General features: G+C 49.3%; 1 protein-coding gene across 1 annotated transcript; it reads left to right on the top strand.

The window, feature by feature from the left end:
• The first annotated feature begins 11,987 nt into the window (after positions 1-11,987).
• Positions 11,988-17,805, top strand: LOC120708091 (la protein 1-like). Its single transcript, XM_039993204.1, has 10 exons — positions 11,988-12,121; positions 12,240-12,318; positions 12,421-12,573; positions 13,068-13,210; positions 13,648-13,796; positions 14,570-14,650; positions 14,738-15,110; positions 16,050-16,197; positions 16,880-16,958; positions 17,389-17,805. The coding sequence occupies exons 1-10, from the start codon at positions 12,062-12,064 to the stop codon at positions 17,492-17,494; spliced, it is 1,371 nt and encodes a 456-aa protein (XP_039849138.1). The 5' UTR covers positions 11,988-12,061; the 3' UTR covers positions 17,495-17,805.
• Positions 17,806-22,389: the final 4,584 nt, after the last annotated feature.

Below are 22,389 nucleotides of genomic sequence, written 5' to 3'. Positions count from 1 at the left end.
GCTAGTGGTGACTCTCAAGTCACACTCTCCCACGTGGAGTGCTCACACCGAGCTCTAGCACATGATCCGGCCGGACCACTTATTGCTCTTCACGTCTCGCTCAACTAGAGTTGCTCTTCGCGGCTCCCGCGGGGTGAGCACAATACCCCACACAATCTCTTCTCCGGAGCACCGCACAATCTTCTTGCGGGCTTCAACGGAGCCTATTGCCAGCAAGCCGTCTAGGAGGTGGCAACCTCCAAGAGTAACAAGCACACCGGATTGCAACACAATCACCTAGTGCCACTCGATGCAATCTCTCAAAGCAATCGCACTAGAATCGCTCTCTCACTCGATCGGATGATTACTATCAAGTTAGAGTGAGTAGAGGGCTCTCAAGCACTCTCACACATGGACACCAAGTCCCCAAGGTGCTCAGCAACCTCAAATGGCCGGCCACACCCTCTATTTATAGAGGGAGGCCCCAAACTAGCCGTTACACTCAAAACCCGTGAAAACAGAGTTTTCGCGGACTGTCCGCCTCACAGAGACCGTACCGTCCGCCATTCAAAACCAACAGCTAGAACTGCAATGATTATGTGTCAGAGTCGACCGTTAGAGCCCCGGTCGGACTGTCCGCATACCTGGGGCGGACCGTCCGCGGTTCAAAACTTCGAACCAACCGATTCGCAAACGTCTCTGACTAAATCTGGAAGTGACCGGCGGACTGTCCGCTCCCTAGGGGCGGACCGTCCGCCATTCAAAAGGTCAGCACACACAGAAATCACAGTGTTTCTGTCCCAGAATTTTCAGTAGGAGGCGGACCGTCCGCCCCCAAGGGCCGGACCGTCCGCAGTACAATTTGGACACCCAAGACAGAACTACCAAGTTTCTGCGCCCGTTTCAGCTTTTAAAGGCGGACCGTCCGCCCCCATGGACCGGACGGTCCACAGTTCATTTTGGACCACCAACAGAGCCAAAAACGGTTCTGCACGAGCAGAACCGAGATAACGGCGGACCGTCCGCAGGTCTATTTCCAGCAGAAATGTACCTCGGTAAAACGGCCATAACTCTTAGCTCCGATGTCCAAATTTGGTGATCTTGGACTCTATGGAAAGCTTATTCAGAGGGCTACACAACCCAACTGAATATTTGATCCAAAACACAATGGATCAAAGCAGTATTTCACTTCAAGAGCCAACCTAATCTCCGAAGAACACCGAAAAACCTTTCTTGCTTCCCCAAGTTGATAAACATCAACTCCAACTCTTTCTTCTTTACAAATGTGCCAACACCACCACGTGAACAACACCATGTGCATGTGTGTTAGCATTTCACAATCATTTTCAAAAAACTTTCACTTGATCTCACCACGCCACTCGATCCTAGCAACATCGCAATGTTAGATCGCTCAAGTGGTACTAGATGACCGATATGCAAACAAGTTTGCCCCTCTTGATAGTACGGCCATCTATCCTAAATCCGGTCATGCACTTCTCTACACAACCTTTGACCGGTGAAATGAAATGCCCTACAAGTCATACCTTTGCCTTGCGCATTCTATTTCATCTTCCCAAATGTTAATGCCACACAAGCACCAAACTCCATCAAGCCCTTTGATCATCATCATGAGTCAACACTTGGCTTGATCTTTCTTTAATTGATATGATCCACTCTATATAATCACATGACCTCTTTGGTCCATCGATCTTGACCTTGCTCGCTCTTCACCGTTGCCTCGGTCCATCGGCGCCAAATCTTGCCCAAGCTTCACCGCCTCGCGGTCCCTCGCTTCAAAGCCTTGACTTGCCCTTCTCCATTGCAACCGGTCCATCAAGACAAGTCTTGTCTTGATCTTCTCCACTTTGGTCACATAACTCCATGTCATGTCTCATATGCAATGAGCTCCTCGATCACACTATATGAGCATAGCATCAACCCTTAGCCATTTCTCCTCCATGGCACATGTTGCTCATACTAGTGTCTTTGTGTGGACTAATCTCCTGTGTATCTCAACATAAACACTTATTAGTCCACCTAAGTTGTCACTCAATTACCAAAACCAAACAAGGGCCTTTCAATCTCCCCCTTTTTGGTAATTGATGACAACTCTACAAAGATATGTAAATTAAGCATATTCCAAGCTAGCACTTCACACATGTGTAAATAGCTAACTTGGTTTAGATTTTATGTTTCTTATCCACCATTAAGACCACTCGTAAAAGATTGGATAAGCACCATAAAAATCCGACTTGGTAGTGATAACTCCCCCTACATGTGTGCTCAAGAGATTTGGTTTTAAACTCACACACATGCATAAATATGAAATTTGTGGGATTGTTATCACTACTAAGTGATGCTAAGGTATATAGGATAAACCTTTGAAGCGTGATACCAATTTGAGTTGCATCCTTAAAGTTCATTCCTTAGCATCAATGAGTAACTTGACATTCATCAAAAACTCAAGATACCTCATAAGATCAACAAAATTAGCAAGACTCTTGATTCACTTGTAAAAAAAAATGTCTAGCTACAATCTATGCATGCTAGTTATCAAATCATCAATCAAGTTCTATGACTAGCATACATCACACACAAGCAATGCATATATAAATTTTAAAACTTATGCAAATGCAAGCAAGCACATGAATATGCACATATCAAATGCAAACAACTAAGTTCATGAGCTTGCTCCCCCTAACTAAGTTCATGAGCTTGCTCCCCCTAACTAAGTTCATGAGCTTGCTCCCCCTAGTTGTGTGCTCCTCTTGTCCAAGAATATTGATCCTCCTTAATATTGCTCCTCTTGATCCATGTCCATGATCGCACTCTCATCTCATCTCCCCCTTTGTCATCCAAGGATAATTCATATCTTTGTTCATTCCTCTCCCCCTTTGTCATCAATGACCATAAAAAGGGCTGAAACCACATGAAATTGGCCATGTGAAGATCAATGGCTACCACTTGAAGTTGCACCTCTTGTACTTATAGGGTTACCACTTGAATACCCCTTGTAGGCAATCATATGAAGCGCTTGTGGTTTGATACAAAGAGTTGGACTTGGGTAGATGGTTGAGTCTTGAATCTTCATTTTTGATGGACACTTTCAATTTGCAGGATCATTTGCAGAGGATCTTCATTTTTGATCCACACTCGCCTCCATGGATCTCCGCGAGCAACTCGCGACCCTCTCCCTGGGAAATGCTCCGCATGAGGATACCATTGGCGCCACGGCGGTAGAGATACCCCTCTGCCACCTCGTAGCGTTTAGCCAATCGTACTATGCGCTCAGCGAATGCATCATCATCATGAAGGATATTGTCTTTCAGGTAGTCCCGGATCTCAGAGATCCATGCATCGAGAGCTCCCTGAGCAGGTGGGAGTGGCTCTATGGGGTCTCCAGGATCCTTTACAGAGCTCACAACCCAGGGCGGGCACCACATGTGGAATGCCGCCGGGACCGCTAGCTTCGAGGTGCTAGCTTGATCCCCTTCACCCAGTTCGGCAGGCTGGGCGGTAGGTCTCAGCAACCGTCTTTCGAAGACGCCCTCGGGCACGGATGCCCAGGTAGATGCTATCGCGGAGAGATCATCTGCTGCTGAGTTGAGTTCGCGGGGAACATGTTGCAGTTTCAAGGCGTCGAAGTCCTTCTCGAGCTTCCTCACGTGGATGAGGTATGCTGCGAGCTGGGGATTTTTGCAGCTGCAATCCCCTCGGACCTGCTTGATGATTAGGTAAAAATCTCCCTTTACCAGAAGCTGCCGGACCCCCAGAAACAGGGCTTGTGTCAGGCCAAAGATCAGAGCTTCGTACTCCACCATGTTGTTGGTGGCCTTGAACTCAAGGTGCACCATATACTTCAGCTGATCTCTGTTTGGGTCGATGAGGACCACACCAGCTCAAGCCCACTGCTTGCGGACGGACCCGTCGAAGAAGAGTGTCCAGTGGGGCTCGGTGAAGACTGGTGTCCTGACTTCCGGCTCCGGGGGTCCGGCGTTGAGGTCTAGACCCCCATAATTGCTAACGGAAGGAGTCCATTCTGCTATGAAATCAGCCAGGATTTGGCTCTTGACTGCATGGCGAGGCTGGAAGTCCAGCTGGAACTCAGCTAACTCTGCTGCCCACTTGGCGATGTTGCCCGTGACGTTGGAGTTGTGCAGGATCGCTCTTAGCGGGTAAGAGGTCACTACCACAACTCGGTGTGCCTGAAAGTAGTGGCGCAGTTTCCTGGACGCAATAAGTATGGCATAGATAAGCTTATGCGTCTCAAGATACCTGGCCTTTGTCTCATGGAGGACTTCGCTGACGTAGTAGACTGGCTTCTGGATGGTCCGGACCCTGACGACCGGGTCCGGCTCGCCCTTATCCACCACGTCAGGTCCTTGGGCCCCTAGCGGTTCTGGGTTCCCACTAGGACGAGGCTCCTCCGGACCCTCTTGTCCGGGGTACGAACCTTCAGACAGAGGAGTGGCTGCCGGACCCCCATGTCCATGGTCCGGCTCACCATCCTTGGCCGGGGAGACCCTGGTGTCCCCTTGGCGAGCTTGCTCTGTCCTCTCGGCGACCACCACCATGCTGACCGCCTCTGCAGACGCAGCAAGGTACAGAAACAACGTCTCATCTGGCTCTGGAGCCACCAATACTGGCAGTGAGGTGAGGTGCTGTTTCAGTTCCTGGAAGGCTTGTTCAGCCTCTTCGGTCGAAGAGAATGGACCGGACCTCCTCAATAGCTTGAAAAAGGGGAGGGCCCTCTCAGCCAGCCTCGAAATGAAGCGGCTAAGAGCGGCCAGAGATCCAGTAAGATTCTGGACGTCCTTGATGCAGCCAGGAGGACTCATCGCCTCGATCGCCTTGATCTTGGCTGGGTTTGCCTCGATGCCTCGATGTGAGACCAGGAAACCCAGCAGCTTCCCTGCCGAGACGCCGAAGATGCATTTCTCGGGATTCAGCTTCATGCGCGTGGCACGTAGCCGGTCGAAGACGAGGAACAGGTCCTCAACTAGTGTTGACCCTACCTTAGTCTTGACCACAATGTCATCAACATACACCTCAACAATATATCTAATTAGATTACAGAAAGTTTTGTTCATAGCTCATACAAATGTGGGTAAGGCATTCCGTAGACTATATGGCATGACAATATAGCAATATAGTCCATCCACGGTTACAAAAGCAGTACGTTTCCTATCCTCTCTAGACATCTGAATCTGGTGGAAACCAGAGTATGCATCTAGGAAAGACAAAAGGTCACACCCGGAGGTGGAGTCCACGATCTGATCGATACGTGGAAGAGGATAGGGGTCTCTAGGACATACCTTGTTGAGGCTGGTGTAGTCAATGCACATCCGAAGCTTCCCGTTGGCCTTTGGGACGATGACCAGGTTGGTCAACCACTCAGGGTGGTGGACCTCCTCGATGAAGCCAGCGTGCAACAACTTGCGGACTTCTTCACGGATGAAGTTCTGCCGCTCCACGGACTGCTTCCGAGGCTTCTGGCGTACCAACGTGGCGTCGGGGTAAATCCTTAGATTGTGCTCGATCACTTCCCTGGGGATCCCGAGCATCTGTGACGGTTCCCAGGCGAACACGTCTACATTTGCCCGGAGGAAAGTGATGAGCGCGTCTTCCTATTTCTCCTCCAGGTTTCCCGCGATGCGAGTGGTCCTGGAGGAGTCTGCTCCGATCTTCACCGTCTTCACGGGAACATTGTCCGGATCAGACGGCTGAACCTTAGGTGCCTTTGCAGGCGCCCTGGGTTGCGAGGTGGATGGGTCCTCCTTGGAACGTGCAGCCTCTGCCGCCAGAGCATGCAGTCTCTCAACTGAAGCGACGGCAGCGGTGCGGTCACCCCGCACGGTGAGGACACCGGCAGGGGAAGGCATCTTCAGGACCAAATAGCCGTAATGGGCAATGGACATGAAGCGGTAGAGTGCCGGCCGGCCAATGATGGCATTGAATGGGAGGTTCACCTCCGCAACATCGACCTGAATGCTCTCTGTGCGGAAGTTCTCCTCGGTCCCGAACGTGACCGGTAGAGTGATGCTCCCCAGAGGGAACACCGGATGTGGGCCCACTTCGGAGAATGGGCGAGAGGGAGTCAGCTTGGACTCCGGGATCTGCAGCTGCTTGAACGCTGCATAGCTGATGACGTTGAAGCCAGCCCCACCGTCTATCAGCACGTGATAGAGCCTGATGTTGGCTATGACAGGGGCGGTGACTAGAGGTAGTACACAGGCCCCGGCCATGTTCTCCGGGCAGTCAGATGGCCCGAAAGAGATGGTGGTGTTCATCCACCTGTGGTGCGGCGCCGCCTTCGGGACCCCCGGCTTCACCGAAAGGACCTCTCGGCAAAGGGTATTCACGTCCCGCCGGGAGACAAGCTCCTAGCTTCTGCCGTACATTACGTACAGCTTCTTGCAGCGCTGCTCGTTGTTGAAGTCGGAGTTGTCGTGGCGGTAAACGCCCTTCAGCTCCTTAGCCGGGGATTGGTACCCCAGCTCCTTCTCCCCGGCAGCGGTCTCGCTGTCGGAGGCTTTCTCCTTGCCAGACCATTGGCGAGGAGGGGGTGAGCCATCCTTGGAGGACTACTCACGCCGCCCACTGACCCGCTTCGCGAGCTTCTGGATCTCGCGGCAGTCAGCGGCGCTGTGGCGAGCGGTCGGATGCACTGGGCATGAACCTCCGCTGCCACCTTGCGGGCGCGGGCATTTGCCATGCGCATTCTGACCCCCAGCCGCTGCTGCAGCAGCTGGTGCCGCCGCTGCAGTGACTGGCGCGCCGGGATGTGGCTCCCCGCGACTCCGGTTCTTGTTCTTCTTTTTCTTGCCACCGCCCTGGGCGGTAGCCCCGGAGCCACCAGCCTTGGCGTCTCCGTCTTGGGGGACTGAGTGCCATGCACGGCCCTCAGCGGTCCTGGCACACTTGTCTGCCAGGGAGAAAACTGTGGTAACGCTTTCCACCTCGTGCGTCGCCAGCTTCTCGAGCATCTTCTCATCACGTACCCCCTGACGGAAAGTAGGGATAATAGATGCATCAGAGATACGAGGAATGGTACCCCGTACCTTGGTGAAGTGTGAGATGAATGCCCGGAGTGTCTCTCCGGGTTTCTGCCTCACGGCGTGGAGGTGAGCCTCCACACCATGCTACTGCTACGCGCTAGCGAAGTTCGCTGTGAACCTCGCACAGAGCTCCTCGCAGGACTGAATCGTCCCAGGAGTGAGGTTCATGAGACAAGTCCGGGCTGGCCCAGTCAAGGCTACATAAAAGTAGCTCGTCATGACAGCGTCGTTACCACCAGCCGCTATGATGGCGGTAACTTACACCTGCAGGAATTCCGATGGGTTAGTGGTACCGTCGTACTTCTCCGGCAGGTGCGGGCGGAACTTGGACGGCCATGCCACCGCGCGGAGGTGATCCGCCTGTATCCGGGCATTCACCGGAGACTTGGGTACTGCTGCGTCCAAGTCGGCATTGAGGTTGCGGCCCTCAATGTTGAGGCGGCGCTCTCGCGCCCTCTCCACGGAGATGCGGGCGTCCTCACCCGCACGCCTGCGGTTGAGCTCCGCCCGCAGGTCTTCTGTTCGTGCACCCCTCATGGTGGGGGAGCGCACTGACGCCGACGCACCGCCCTGGCGCCGGTGGTAGGGTACCACCGCATTGCCAGGCGGAGGTCGTTGCCCAGTCCTTGCAGAACTGGGGGAGGCCTGAGCCAGATGGAGGAGACGGTCAACGTCATCCCGCCACTACCTCTGGGCGTCTGGCGAGGCTGCAGCAGCCGGAGGGTTGCGAAGCAACTCCCTAGCTGCCGCCAATGCTCCGCCGCTCGCAGCTTGTGAGGGGGCCCTTGACGGGCGCCCTGACTCTTGCCGACGTGCAGCGCGCGCCGCCGCCGACGGTGGCTGCTCCGCGGGCACGGTTGCCCCCTGGAGTAGGAAGGCGAGAGGCGTGTGGCGCGGATGACGCCACACCCTCCGTCATCTCCACGTCGTCGTCGTGGTGGGAGTGGTCAGCCACCCGAACCATGGAGACGAGCAAGAGAAGAACTGAAACCAGCTAAATGCCCCTACCTGGCGTGCCAAATGTTGTGGAGTGGAAACCCACAACCGGATGGCGTAGTGCACCCGCCTAAGCCCAGAGGGTGAGTACTCGGGGGTTAGCTAGGACTAGTTCGATCTCGCTGGAAAAACACGATGAACACAGCGGGTTTAGAGTGGTTCGGGCCGCCGGAGCGTAATTCCCTACGTCCACTGTGTGTTGTATTGCTTGTGCTGTGAAGCTGAGTCTGAGGATCTGAGAGAGCGTGAGAGCTTGGAGTGTCTAGTGCTGAGTCCAGTGTGAGTCCGTCCATCTGTAGCGAGCGCCTCCCTTTTATATCTCAAGGAAGGCGCGTACATGGCCGTTGGGTCCCCGACAGGTGGGCCCAATTGATGTAGTATAAAATAACATACTGTTCATACATTATGGCGTTGCAGGCGAAGGAGATCTCGTTCCTGGATTTCCTTGCTCTGCCCGTGAAGATCCTCCGTCCAGCATACCCATGCGCTGTCTTGTCGAAACGGCGCCAGGGTGTAGGTTGCGGCGTTGCCTGCAGCGTAGCTGAATGTGCTGTGTAGCTTGCGGCGTAGGCAACATGATGGAAAAGTGTCGTGCCGTCGTATCCATTTAATGCGGCAGACGGGCTCTGCGCGGATGCGGCTGCACTGTGTACCTCGGTAATATGCAGTCTACAGTGAGACCTGACAAAGGCCGCCTCGCGTGCCGCGGCTGCAGAGCACGCCTCAACCACCCGCATTGAATGCGGTGGGTGGGCGAGTCTTCCAGCGGAAGACCCGCACCCGCGCCCACGCCTGCGGGACACGTGGGAGGTCCGGATGGATGCGGGAGGACCCGGACCCCTATGGGGGGTCCGTGGCCTCGGCTGTTGGCTCGGAGCTTCCCCTCCTCAGGGACGCGTGGCGTTTCCGGACCCGTCCCAGAGCGGGGAGCGGGTCCGGGGCCGTTGGCCCGGTGAGGTAGGAGCCTGACCCATGGGGCCCGGCTGCTCCGCCCCTTATGGCGTAGTTACGGATGACTTCGCGAGTCCTGCCTTGCTGCAGTAGGAGTGGGTATCTCTGCTACAGGGTACCGACGGTAAAGTTTAAGAAATAGTTGTTGCCTAGTGAGTAGGATGCAAATCTCATCATTTTTTATCATTGGGTTGACCCAAAATTTAATAAAATGAACTAAAATAATATGCTACGTAATTAGTTTGAGAAAAAAACTAAAATAATAAATAAATCTTAAAATAACAATAGATATCCACTTACATTCCTACCACTCGGCACAAATTTTCATGCGCGGTAGATTGTGATGAGTCCAGCGCGCTCACGCTACCCGTGCCCGCAGATCCCCTTCACACTGCACGTCCCTTTCCCCTCGTCTGGAAGAAAAAGCTTTGGATGCGCCGGAAAAAGAGGCGGTTGGTGTCACACACCGTCCCTCGTCGTCTCGCCATCGGGCGACACGGGAGAACGGGCGACGACGGATGCGACCGCGACGGGGACGGCTGCAGCTTGCCTGTCCCCTTCGCATGTACCCATCCGTATCCCCGTGCAGTGGAACAGATCCGTTCGCTCCCCTCCAGAGCTAGCCGTCCGTTTTTTTACAGTAGCTAATCCCACACGACAAGATAACGGAACCGTCAACTTGTTTTTTCTTTTCTTTTACCACCACAGGATAGCAGAAATTAATGGAGGGGCAAAGCTCCAAATCTTGATAATTAATAGGTCCATGAAGGCTAGACCGTGATCTTTATTCGCAGCAGTTGATGTCCCAAGCTCCTGCATCACCAATTCGAACCCAGCAAGGTTGAATATCATGATGCCTTAATCGATATACCGCCCAGCTCTCTATCCCACCTCGATCGGTGATCTCGGCTCGACGAAGGCGACAAGGAAACCAAAATTGATCTGGATAGCCCGACGGGATGACGGAGTGCGACTCCACAATCTCGTGGCGTGGGATTAGAGACTGTAAAAAAAATCATATTGGCTGAGCTTTGGAGGGGAGCGAGATGGGTTCCAAATGCGCGGGGATACGGATGGGTACACGTCAAGGAGACAGGCAAGCTGCGGCCGACGGGGACAGTCCCCGTGGCCGTCTGCCCCGTGCCAGCTGGCGCGACCCGGTTGGCCGCCGGGGCGATGGCGCTTATCGCCTGCGGATACGCGGGGGCGCCAGGTGAGCCGGCGGCCCCCTACCCCGGCGGACGAATCGCAGGCGAGATCTAGATCCTTCAGCTAGGCCCGGGCCCTCATTGGTCTCGCCGCGCAACGCTGTCTGGCGGGCCCACGGCACCCCGTCTCTTTCTTTCTTGGCCCGTCTGTCTCTCTACGGTAGCACAAAAAGGTGCTTTGAAAATGGCTCCACGAAACGCAAATAATGTGTTTATACTTTAAAAAAAGAAAAAAGAAATGCCAATGTATGTGCCACTAGACTTGACCAAGCGAACACAAACATAGAAAATTGTTGTTTGCACGAGACACAAGTGTGCCACTAGCAGCACATGAGGTGTCCAATCTCGGAAAGTCTAGAAAATCGAACTACTTGAAATTCTGGTACTAATGCAACTGCATACCGCTATCATCCCAACAGAAGGGCAGCTTTCGGATTTCCAAGAAACAGATAACGACCGTCGGGTGCGGGGAAACAAGAGACGTAAAGCAGGTCGAATATACTAAATACTAAGCAATAACCGAAGCCGATAAACTAATGACTTGAACCGTTGGAGTGTGACAGATCTCGGCTCCGGGATGGACCAAGCCCAGTGCAGAATTGAGAGATGCCAAGGAGAACATGCTTATCCGAAGAGATATCAAAACACTTTTAATTAAAAAAGTGTTGGATCTAGGGACAGACAAATAACTGATATCAGGGCTCTATTGTGGGATCATGAGGAAGAAGCTTGATGTTGATGGCTTGATGCTAGTTTGCTACTACCTTTTAATTAAAAGTGATGAATAATTTTTTTAGGGCGATAAAAAAATCTGGAACAGGTTTTCTCTTCAAAGAAGGAAGGAGAGTACTAGGAAGCGCCTGGAAACTGGAATGCGAATGAACAGGGAAGAGAGGAGGTGCCTTTGTCCTATCGCAAACAAACCAAACAGGTCCCAAGCAACAGCCAGTCGGCATAGCGAGTGATTGCTGAGTGGGAGCCCACGGACCAGTTGCAGCTTTTTCAAGTCATCGTGAAGACTATCTCAAGTACTAATATGTAATCTTAGGATGATTTAATAAATAATCTTTACAATTAATTATCTTTGTATCGTCTCATAATAAACTTAATTCATAGAAAAAACTATTACATGTTGCATGATATCAATAATTCATACAACAATTAGAGACTAATCTTATAATCATAAATTTTAGCTCAAGGAGCGGTTCCTGTGGTGAAACAATCACCACTTTCTGTCATTTTTTTCTATCATCCTCTGCATCACTATTATAAGATAATTTATAAGACGACTAATATGTAGAGGTCCATCCACCCAGCGATTAGAGCGAGGCGTGTGCGTGCGCAAGTGGAGACGGCCCGGCACGTAAGTGGAGACGCTATCGCTATCCGGACTCCATCCAAATCAAAGAGACACCACGAGAAAATACACGCACGGATAAGGAGGTCAGGAGTCAGGACAATTTGGCGCATCGACGTCGGGGAACGGTGCGCGGCGACTTCAGTAGTACAGTTTTGCCACGGCTCTGCGACTGTGACGAAGGCGGAAGAGAAGCGAGGGGCGAGGGTTGCGCTGATTGAATTAGGCTTGGAGGCCTCTTACAGCCCAAGTGGCTTTGGTCTTGGACTCATAGAGAAAGCAGGCCAGTTTTGTAAGCATTGGTTGGAAATGTGGGCCGGGCCGGTACAAAACACCTTCGAGAGGAGTGAAATGAAACAAGCCGACGCCACAGCCCACAGCACGCCTCCTCGCCAACGCCGCTCCTAAAACCACCTAAACCGCTATAAAAAAAAAACCACCTAAACCCTAACCGCCCGATTCCTCTCCGGACTCCGATCTCCAGCTCGATCGCAACCGGAGCGCAGGCATCCATGGCCGCCCCCGCCGCCGCGCCGCTCGACGAGGCCAAGGCGAAGAGCGTCCTTCGCCAGGTCCGCGATCCCGCCTTGTCTACCCCGCTGCGTTTTTTCTAATCCTCTTTTTGGACTTTGGTCGTCTTTTGTTTTTTGAGCGATTCTTCTGAAGAAATTATTTGGTTCGTTGGCGCAGGTGGAGTTCTACTTCAGCGACAGCAACCTCCCCCGCGACAAGTTCCTGCGGGAGACTGTCGAGCAGAGCGACGATGGCCGTAACGATCTATCACGCCGTTCCATCTACTCGTCGATGAGTACTGTATTTTATTTGTTTTTGTCAGCAATCTGCTGATTTTTATTTTTTGGGAACTGTGCAGTGGTGAGCTTGGCCTTGATATGTTCCTTCTCGCGGATGAAGTCCCACCTGGGGCTCGACGCCGCTGTCAAGCCTGAGACTGTGCCGGAGGAGACTGTGCTCGCGGTGGCTGAGGTGCTTCGGCGTTCTTCGGTGCTCCGTGTATCAGAGGATGGTAATTCAATCTCTTCCCTTTTTTCTTAGACGTTCAGCTTCTCAATTCAATGGTGGTGCTTTCTCTTCATACTCCTGATAAACAGTGGTAAGGAAGGGATGGGCTCTGCACTTGATTGTGATCATCACTCCTTTGTTTGCTGTTTAATTTGTAGCTTCAATTCAAATTAGGTAATGCAAAATTTATAGCTGTATTTGTAGTCTGCACATGTTGTTGCACCTATAAATATCAGCTATTCAGTGCGGACAACCATGCCATTTATTCTGTAAGTACCCATCATAGTGCTAATGGAATAGCCCATTCTATCAAACATACTGTTAGGCGCCAAGTTGCTTGTGATATTCTATTATGCCACGAGACAAGATGTCATGAGACATGATGATGCTACAGAGTGGATAATTTGCTTTGACGTTTGAACTGGGATAGAGCTACACTCGATCACTTCCATTGATGTAAAATGTATGGCAACTTTGTTTTCATATTTTTAAATGCAGGAAAGAAGATTGGTAGAGCAAGTGAGCTGCTGGAGCCAGATGAGATAATAGCGCAAGTGGATTCTAGGACAGTGGCTGCGTCACCACTGCCTTACAATGTAAAGCTAGAAGACGTCCAATCATTCTTCGCCCAATATGCAAAGGTGTGAGTCTTTTTTCATCCAATCATGCAGCCAGTGTTCTAGCGATTGGTTAAAAGAAGTACTGAAATACAATGTGGAGAATGGCATAGCCAAGTTTCATTGGTTCAGTTAGTATGTTTAACATCACACAATTAATAACTTCTATAGATAAATTTTGAGCTTCACGACTAACTGTCTTGGCATACCACAATATAAATATCTGGTCAGACTGCTGTTGTGTTATTTTGTGTTCAGATCCTCAAATGGGAGTGAATATATTATATATTCTGTTCTATTGGGATTCATTTTTCTCTATTGTTAGGTTATGTAGTAAAATAGTTATCTGGTGTTTCTTAGATGTCATGAAAAATAGTTATTGTAGTGCAATACATGAATTATATCATGCAAATAACAATTATGGTAACATTTCTTTTATGTACTTCTGTTTAAATTTACAGGTGAACAGTGTGAGACTACCACGTCATATTGCAAACAAAAAGCACTTCTGTGGCACTGCTCTAGTTGAGTTTTCTGAAGAAGAGGAAGCAAAAAAGGTTTTCGAGAATAGTTTGGTTTTTGCTGGGGCAAACCTGGAAATAAGACCAAAGTAAGCCCACTAGCTTAGCATAGTGCATGGTTTCCTGTATGTGCACAAAATGCATGTTTTATCAGTCAATACCTTCATCAGGTTGAATGAAGTTTTGATCAATGTCCCCTCTGTTGACTGGGAAGCTGTTGGCTAATGATCAAACCTCCTGCTAGCTGCTGTTATGAACTCACCTTTCTTTCTTTTGAGTGCTACTGGGATGAAAATATGTGAAATTCAGCTGTACTCACTTGTACTTTTTTAGTTGTAGGCTTAAGGCACCTTGATGTTTACTGTACCTAAAGTACAAACTACTAAGTGGTCTCTTGGTTCTTTCTAATGACAAAAGCCTGTGCAAAACAGGTTAATTTATGCTGATTGAGTGAAATAGTTGGTTGCTGCAGTATAAGTAAAGTTAAAGACCTGCCAACTAGAAGCCGGCTTTAATATTGGGAGTTATTCGAGTATGCAAGAGAGAAAAATTAGCAGTGTTGGTCAATCTTAAGGAAAACATCCTTTTGGGCATTTGCAGAGTATATTGTGATGTACCAGAAGAATTGCCGCAACAGCCATAAATATAATGCTGCTGTCTATCTAAAATTGATTAGTGGAAATTTCCAAATGGATTGTGCTAAATAAGCCACAGTATTTTGATACACAATTTATTACCTATTTATAATTCAAACAAACATTTTTCCACAGGTTCGTACTAATTTTTTACACGTCTTGATGTATGTAAATTAATCGATGCCTTTAATATTGTAACTTATAAATCCTTTGCTTGAATTATGAAGGAAGGAATTTGATGCTGAACAGGAATATAAAAAAGAAGAACACAAAAAGGCACACCCTGTCAAGGATAGTCGGGATGAAGGGTTGGTTTCTCACAGCCTATCTGGATTATTGATATTGTGTATATTTAGTTCAAATATAAATTAAGAGTCTTGGAAATTTTATTGCAGCTATCCAAAAGGCCTAATTGTGGCCTTCAAACTGGAGAAGACTAAGGTTGATCCTGTGGTTCAACAAAATAGCGTAGACAAAGTGGATGACTCTGCCACCAAATTAGAAACTTCTAATTCAACGGTGAATCCATCAGGCGAGGCATCGGAAGAGAGGATTGCTGAGAGCAGTGATTCAAAGGAAGAGAAGTCCTCGGAGAACATGACCAAAGAGAAGGAGGTAAACATTAGTGAAGCTACGGAATCTGAGAAGTGCATTGGTGATGCTTTGGTAGAAAGCGAAAAGCGTGGAGATAGTGAGTCTGGCAATTTGAAGAATGGAATCTCGAGGGAGGATCTAAAAGAAGCACTCAAGAAATTTGGAACTGTTCGGGTAATAATAATTCACCCTACTTTCTGGATTTCGCTTTTGTAGGTATAACATCAGTTATAGTTCTATTTTATCAGCTTTGAAGTTTGGGTCTCGTTTTGCTTTCATGTAGATATAACTTGCAAGTATGCCACCTATCTGAATTCATATATGCTCCACAAATTAAGCAGGGAGCTCAAATTTCAGCTTGCGGGTTGGTTCCTGCTTATGCGATTGTGATCCACCCTTAAAATGCTTAATCATCCAGTACCATTCATTAACAAACTCTGTTCATGCCATTCTTTCATTCAGCTCTATCTATATTTGTTGGTTCCCATGAATGCTCCACAAGACCACAAGTAATTAGATGAAGCATCTTACCCAATCTATGACTCTCGTCTTGGTGCTGCTAGAATGTATTTTCCCTCCCTGTATTCCTTCCCTCTCACATTTCTCTCATTCTCGGAGTGGTAGCTCCAGGTGATTGGTAGGGGTGGTACTGGCTAGGTCACCATTGCTGTTGCTGTTGACTGTTGTTTGATAATCATGTTAGTGGCTGGTGGCCATTCAGGATAATCTTTAGTAGCTGCACGCCTGTATGAAGGAACAAAATTTGAAAATGGATGTAATGCGACGTGTAGGCACTTTTTTCACTGGCAGGTTATGGAACCTAGTTATTTGGTGCCATATGAGGATCTTTTTTTTATTATTTTCCATGTACTTTCTTTTTCCTTTCAAGATGTAAAGTACTTAGGACCAATTGACTATTTACTGGGAAATTTGCTTCTGAAATTTTGTTAACCTGATAATTTATGGCCGCACCACTACAAGATGAAAATTTATATTTCAAGGTACTCTATCTTGCAACGAGCAAAGATTCCTGCATGGTTGATTGTTTTTCTTATTTACTGTCTGAGACCTATCAATATAGAATATTTTCTTACAATATTTTTCCTCTTGAAGTATGTGGACTTCAGCATCGGGGATGATTCAGGATTCCTTCGTTTTGAAGATTCTAAGGCAGCTGAAAAGGCTCGGATGGCTGCTGTACTAGCCGATGAAGGTGGCTTGATAATAAAAGACCACATTATTACTTTGGAGCCTGTGACCGGTAAGAATTTCAGCTTTCTTTTATCACTCATTGATTTTGTGAAGCTTGAATCTGGTTTTTACTGTTGCTTACTTTAGTATAAGATGAGTGTCCCTTTGGTCATTGATGAGGCTCGAAAAGTCAACTTTAACAGCAGTTTCTGTTCTATTGTATTTTTATTGTATGGCTGATCTTGATATCCATAAAGACATCATTGGTAAAAGTCCAAGTAATTTGTCTGCATATACACACTTATTGACTTGGGCAGAGATAATTTTTAATAATTTTGTTTGGTGATTTTCTTTGCATAGCTAATTAATCCATAGCTCACATGCTGTAGAAGTTGTAGTTCCATTGGATGGTGCAATTCTGGGAGGGATCAGTTTTTGTTCATTTTTGCAGTGTAACTGAATGCACCAGATAGGAATTATATATTTATATTTGCTGATCTCAGGCTCTGTTGTCCATTGTGGTGCCTTATCAAAAGCATTTATTCTTTGTAGATTTGGATGAGAGTTACTTTAGGGGGCATCTTTTAAGATCCGTAACGAAAATCTTACTCCCTCTGTTTTTAAATATATGATGTTTAGGATATTTAAAAACAAAGGGGGGCACTAACTAATATTCCATAACATATTCCATAGGGCTTCACGCCACAGCGCACAGCAACCATAAACTGGTTCTTACTCATCTGTTTCTGCAGGTGAAGCTGAGAAGGATTATTGGAGCACAATTCGTGGCAGTCAAGAGAAATACAAGGACAATAGAAGCTACAAAGGAAGGTATTATTTTGTTCTTGGTTGACTCGGTTTTATTTTATCTGTATATGTCCTGTTCTGCCCCCCATTAGCTCAGAAAGTTTACAAAAAATAAAAATAAAAATCCACCATGTGTTATCTGCTATGTATTTTCTTAAGCAAAAATCCTCTTCTAATGGAATTTTTACTTAGTAAAATTAGTTTAGAGTAAATTGCAGTCCTGTTGATGTGAAACTACTGGCACCACATTTTAAGGGAAAACTCCCTACAAGGAGTACAAATTAGACAGCAATTTTTTCCTACAAAATGATGCAATCTGATGGTTTTTTGATAATCAACCTGTCAATGCTCAGTTACACGGCATTTAATTATGTTGAAAGAAGTCTTCCTTATCAGGTGTTCTTCTGCAGAAGAAGGTATCTGGGCTTAACTTTCTTCTTTTTAAATTTTGTAGGGCCGCAAAGAACTACAGAGGAAAGCAGTTCAGTGGGAAGCGTGGTAGAAACCCCGATTCTGAGAAGAATTCTAACAAGGCCCATAAGGTCGAAGCTGCCGCGTGAGATTAATTTAGCTACCTTGCCTTGATGGAGAAGTAACATGCTGCTTACCTGCATTAGTCTCCAAGCATCGGAGACTTGCTCTTATCATTTTGGTTGTTTTGGTGGCTTGTTCTGATGTTTACTTGCTTAACCTATGATCATTTGGTCAAGTTCATTGTGATATTAGAGGTCAACTAATATGGTGTATTATTGTATATAATCAAAACTAGGGTCTCATGGCGTCTAAAATTTTACTTTGAAAAGTACTTGAGGCTGAAACTACTCTGATTGGCTTGTTTGTTAGCCAACGAGCTAGCAGTGCTTTTCTTTCACACCAAATCAGCACCAGCCATCAGCTACCAGCTAGCTAGCAGTACTTTTCTCTCTTAACAAATCAGCACCGGCTAGTACTTTTCTCTTCTAGCAAATCTGCACCAGCCAGCCAAACACTTTTCTCTCATAACTGATGGGGTGTTCTTTTCTGTTCTCTTCCAGTACTCGTTGCTGGGTGTTGCAGAGCTAACTATACATGATTTCATCCTTATGGAACTTATTTCTTTTCTCTCCATTAAATCTTTACCACATCATCAAATACACTCATAACACACTATTTAATACCCCTTTCGTTTCAAATTGTACGTCGTTTGATTTTTTTGATCTCAAGTTTGACCACTCGTCTTATTTAAAAATTTGTGCAAAATATCACTTCTTTTGTTGTGGGTTGTTTTATATACAAGATCTTCAAAAATGACTTAAATTTAACAATATTTACACATTTTTTTTTTGGAATAAGATGAGTGGTCAAACTTAGCGTCAAAATGGTCAAACAAACTATAATTTGGAACAGAGTCAGTAAGAATGAAGCTTACAATCTTGAAGACCTCAAGAATCTACTGCCCCATTGCCGTCAAGATTTTTCTCTGATCTTCAAAATGTCTGCGTAAAGAGAAAAATGGGAGAAGTGGTTAATATGTTTACGGCTCCCTCCGTTTCAAATTAGAAGTCGTTTGATTTTTTATATCAAATTTAACCACTCATTTTATTCAAAAAATTTGTGCAAATATAGTTAAATTTAAGTTATTCTTGAAGAACTTGTATTGATAAAACAAGCCACAACAGAAGAAGTAATATTTTGCACAAATTTTTTAATTAGACAGCTGGTCAAACTTCAGTTAAAAAAGTCAAATGACCTATAATTTGGAGCGGAGGGAGTATTTTGCATCTGCTGTGGAACTTAAAGCGGCCACATCAAATAGCTATCTAAATCAACGACGACTGGGAAAATCCATATGGAAGTAATCCGGTCAGAACATTTACATCAGACAATAGCAGAAACCATCTATGCGATGACAATTTCAGCAGCTGCCGTTGAGGCGTGGGCCGGGGCGACGCTCGGTGCCGACGAAACTGTCGACGGTGGGGAGAGCCAGGTTTTGAGCAAGGTCTGGTTTAAATGTAAAATTCAAAATTTCAAAACTATCACAGCGAATATGTGCGGCACATGCATGAAGTATTAAATTTTTAAAAAAAACTAATTGCACAGTTTGCTTGTAAATTATGAATCTAATGAGCCTAATTAGATCATGATTAGATAATAAATTGCTACAATAAAACTACAGTAAATATGTGTTAATGATGGATTAATTAGTCTTAATAAACTAGTCCCATAGTTTACAGACAGTTCTATAATTAGTTTTGTAATTAATTTATATTTAATACTTCAAATGTGGGAAACTAAACAAGGCCTGAATGTACGCTGGGCACAGGTGCTTACAGTCACAACTAGGGCTGGATATCGAGCCAGCTCGGCTCGGCTCGGTGCAGCTCGAGCTGGCTCGGCTCGGCTCGTTAACATACCGAGCTAGAGTGCCGGCTCGGCTCGGCTCGTTTACGAGCTCGAGCCAGCTCGTTTAGCTCACGAGCCACAGCACAAAAAAAAATACAGGCGCGCTCGGGCTCCCCGACGGACTCCCCGACCTCTTCCTTCTCACCTCCCATGGACGACGGAGCCATGGAGGACGGAGGCGGGCCGCCCCTGCCTTCTCCTCGCCGCTCGAGCCGCCCCTGCCTTCTCCCGCCGCCAGGAGCAGAGGCCCGCCGCCCCTGCTCAGATCTGCACCGGCGAGCTCCCTCCTCTACAACAACTCCCTCCATGCGGGCGGAGGGCGGAGAGCGGAGCCGCAGCGGCACGTGGCAGAGGGCAGAGCTGCAGCGGCGGCCGGAGCCACCGCGGGGGCGGAGGGCGGAGCCGTGGGGCATGTGAGCGTCGAGGATGGGGGCGGAGCGAAGGCCGGCGGAGTAGAGGACGGACATGGCAGGCGGGAGGAGTTTGGGGCGGCGGCGTGAGGACGATGGGGTCTCTCGTGGTAGTGCTGGACTGTTGGATGAGGGCGGCCGGGCGGTGTCCAGTTTTACTTAGGGTTCCTTTGTGGGCTTTTATATGGGCCGTTGTTGTGGTGGGTTGGTGGCTAGGCGCCTGCCGCCTGGGCTGCTGCTTTGGCTCGCCTGGCTCGTGAGCCAGCTCGCAAGTTGGCTCGAGCTGGCTCGTTTGGTTACCGAGCTAGAACACCGGCTCAGCTCGCAACAAAATTCAAACGAGCCGAGCCGAGCCACTAATGAGCGAGTTCGAGCGAGTTATGGAGCCACGAGTTTTTTGTCCAGCCCTAGTCACAACACCGCTCGGGCATCGTCGGACGCGTCCCAGGGCCGTTGTAATTAATGGGAGCAGTAAGATAATCTGGCTCCACAGTACATATAACGTACTATCAAAGAAAGCAGCAGAAAGAGTACAAACTGCTGCAACCGCCGCGGATGCCACACCGCCAGATTGGTGTTCCAAATTCCTTAATCTATGAATTAGATTTTCAACAAATCTAGATTGATAAGGCAAAGCTGCTTGCCAATCTTAACCTGCAGTGCCAATCCCTTCATCGGAGACCCCAAAGTTACTGAAAAAAAAAACTGATAACCCTACAAACAACCACAGACCGATGAATCAAAATACCAGACCAAATCGTTATACACGAATCGCATAACCAATTCACATAAAAACTGAGCATCATCACATCACAAGAAAAATGCAGAAACAAATGCACAACCAAAGAATGGTGCTTCCACTCTAGAAATACTGGCAATACCACATAAGAAATATCCAAAGCCATAACGAACAGGTTTAAAATGACATTCACTGTTCAACAATCATCACATTCGATTAAACCAGGTGACTACAACATTGTTTCATGAGCACAACCAGACGACTTAGGGATAGGACCTGAAGACAGACATCCAAAACGACAGCAGTTCCACGCCCAAGTAGTACTAATTGAAGATGCCGGTGGTCCTTTCCTTCGGCACGAAGACCTCCATCGGATCATCTGGATACTGAATGCTGATGCCCCAGCAAGCCTCCACACTCCGCATAGCATTTTTGACCAGAGGGTTGAGGGCGGAGACAAGGCTGTGCTCCGCATCGCCAGGAGGCACAGAGGCATAGGCAGGTCCTGCAACGCCCCAGGTTAGTCCACAAGCTCCATGAGGCTTGGAACAACTTCCTTCCTTACGTGGCTGAAGGCCGCACCTTGTCCCACTGCCAAACTCAGAAACTTGTCCGGGATCTGCGTAACGATGTTAGACTGAGGCCAACAGGTGAGGCATCGGGAGAGGCAATTCCATTTTTGCCTCACCCAGGGCTACTGTAGCGTGGGGAACCGTCTCCAGCAAAGAAACGCAAACGGAGAGGCAAACTGCCTCGGAGGAGAGAGGCGATGGAAAAATGCGCTCCCTCTCTCCTCCGACACATTCTTGCTGCGGGACTCTCCTCTACGCCTCGCCTCGCCTGCCTGCCGCCGCTTCTCTCTAGCCCCCAGCCACAGCTCTCCTCACCCACCGCCGAGCCGCCCTCCTCATCCCTAGGCGTGCGCAGGAAGGCGGCCGAGCGCGCGCGGGACGACAACGAGCGTGCACGGAACGGCCTCGAGCGCGCGCGGAACGATGGCCATGGGTGCGGGCCGGCGGCAGCCATGGCGCGCGGATACGGCCGGCGGCGGCTATGGCGCGCGGATCCGGCCATGGCGAGCAGATGGACCCTCATGCCGGCGGCAGATCGAGCCTCATGCCGGCGGCAGATCGAGCCATGGTGAGCAGGGCCGCGCCGCCCCCTCCCTCGGCGGAGCAGCTCGTGGCGGCCGGCATGGCAAAGCTCGCGGCGGCCATGGCGGATCCGCTCCGGGGGCCTTCCTCCTTCCCTGGGGCTTACCTCTTCCCCGCACGACGTGCAAGCCAGGCGGCGGCCATGCAGGACCCTTCGCTGCTCCCTCGGCCGCCGGCCGCCTCCTCCTTCGGCGCGACGGCCATGGCACGCCGCTCGGCTGCCGTCCCGTGCACGGAGCGCTGCTAGCCGTGATCCGCAGGCGAGCTTCGCGCACGGGCAGCGCCGCCGCGGCCTTGGGCGGGCCAGCTCCGCGCGCGAGCAGTGCCGCCTCGCGGGCCTGCTCTGCCCCTCGGTATCCCACACCGGCGGCGCCGACCTTGCCTCCTCCTCTACGGCGTCGCGCCGGCGGCTCATCGAGGTGTACGCAGCCCGCGGACATCGGCGGGAGAAGGGGAGGGGGCGGCGGCACCGCCACCATGTCGGCCGCGCAGCCGCGTACACCGGCGGGAGGAGGGGAGGGGGCGGACACCGTGTGCCTCCTACGACCCACCGCCGGCGGCAGCTGCAGGAGAGGGATGGGGTGGCGACGGGATTTTGCCTCCGCGCTGTTGGAGACTGGAGTTTTTGTGTGCGTGAGGCAAACACTGTGAGCAATGCAAACTCGCGAATGCCTGTCGCATTTTCCTTTACGTTGTTGGAGTCAGTCTTAGACTGAGTGGTCTGAAGCATCCGGCGGCACCCTACAGGTGGGAGTTCGAGACCCGAT

This window comes from Panicum virgatum, chromosome 1K (genome assembly GCF_016808335.1).
Source record: "Panicum virgatum strain AP13 chromosome 1K, P.virgatum_v5, whole genome shotgun sequence".
NCBI lineage: Eukaryota > Viridiplantae > Streptophyta > Magnoliopsida > Poales > Poaceae > Panicum > Panicum virgatum.
The sequence above is the reverse complement of the archived record's forward strand: the minus strand, read 5'-3'. Positions and strand labels throughout refer to the sequence as shown.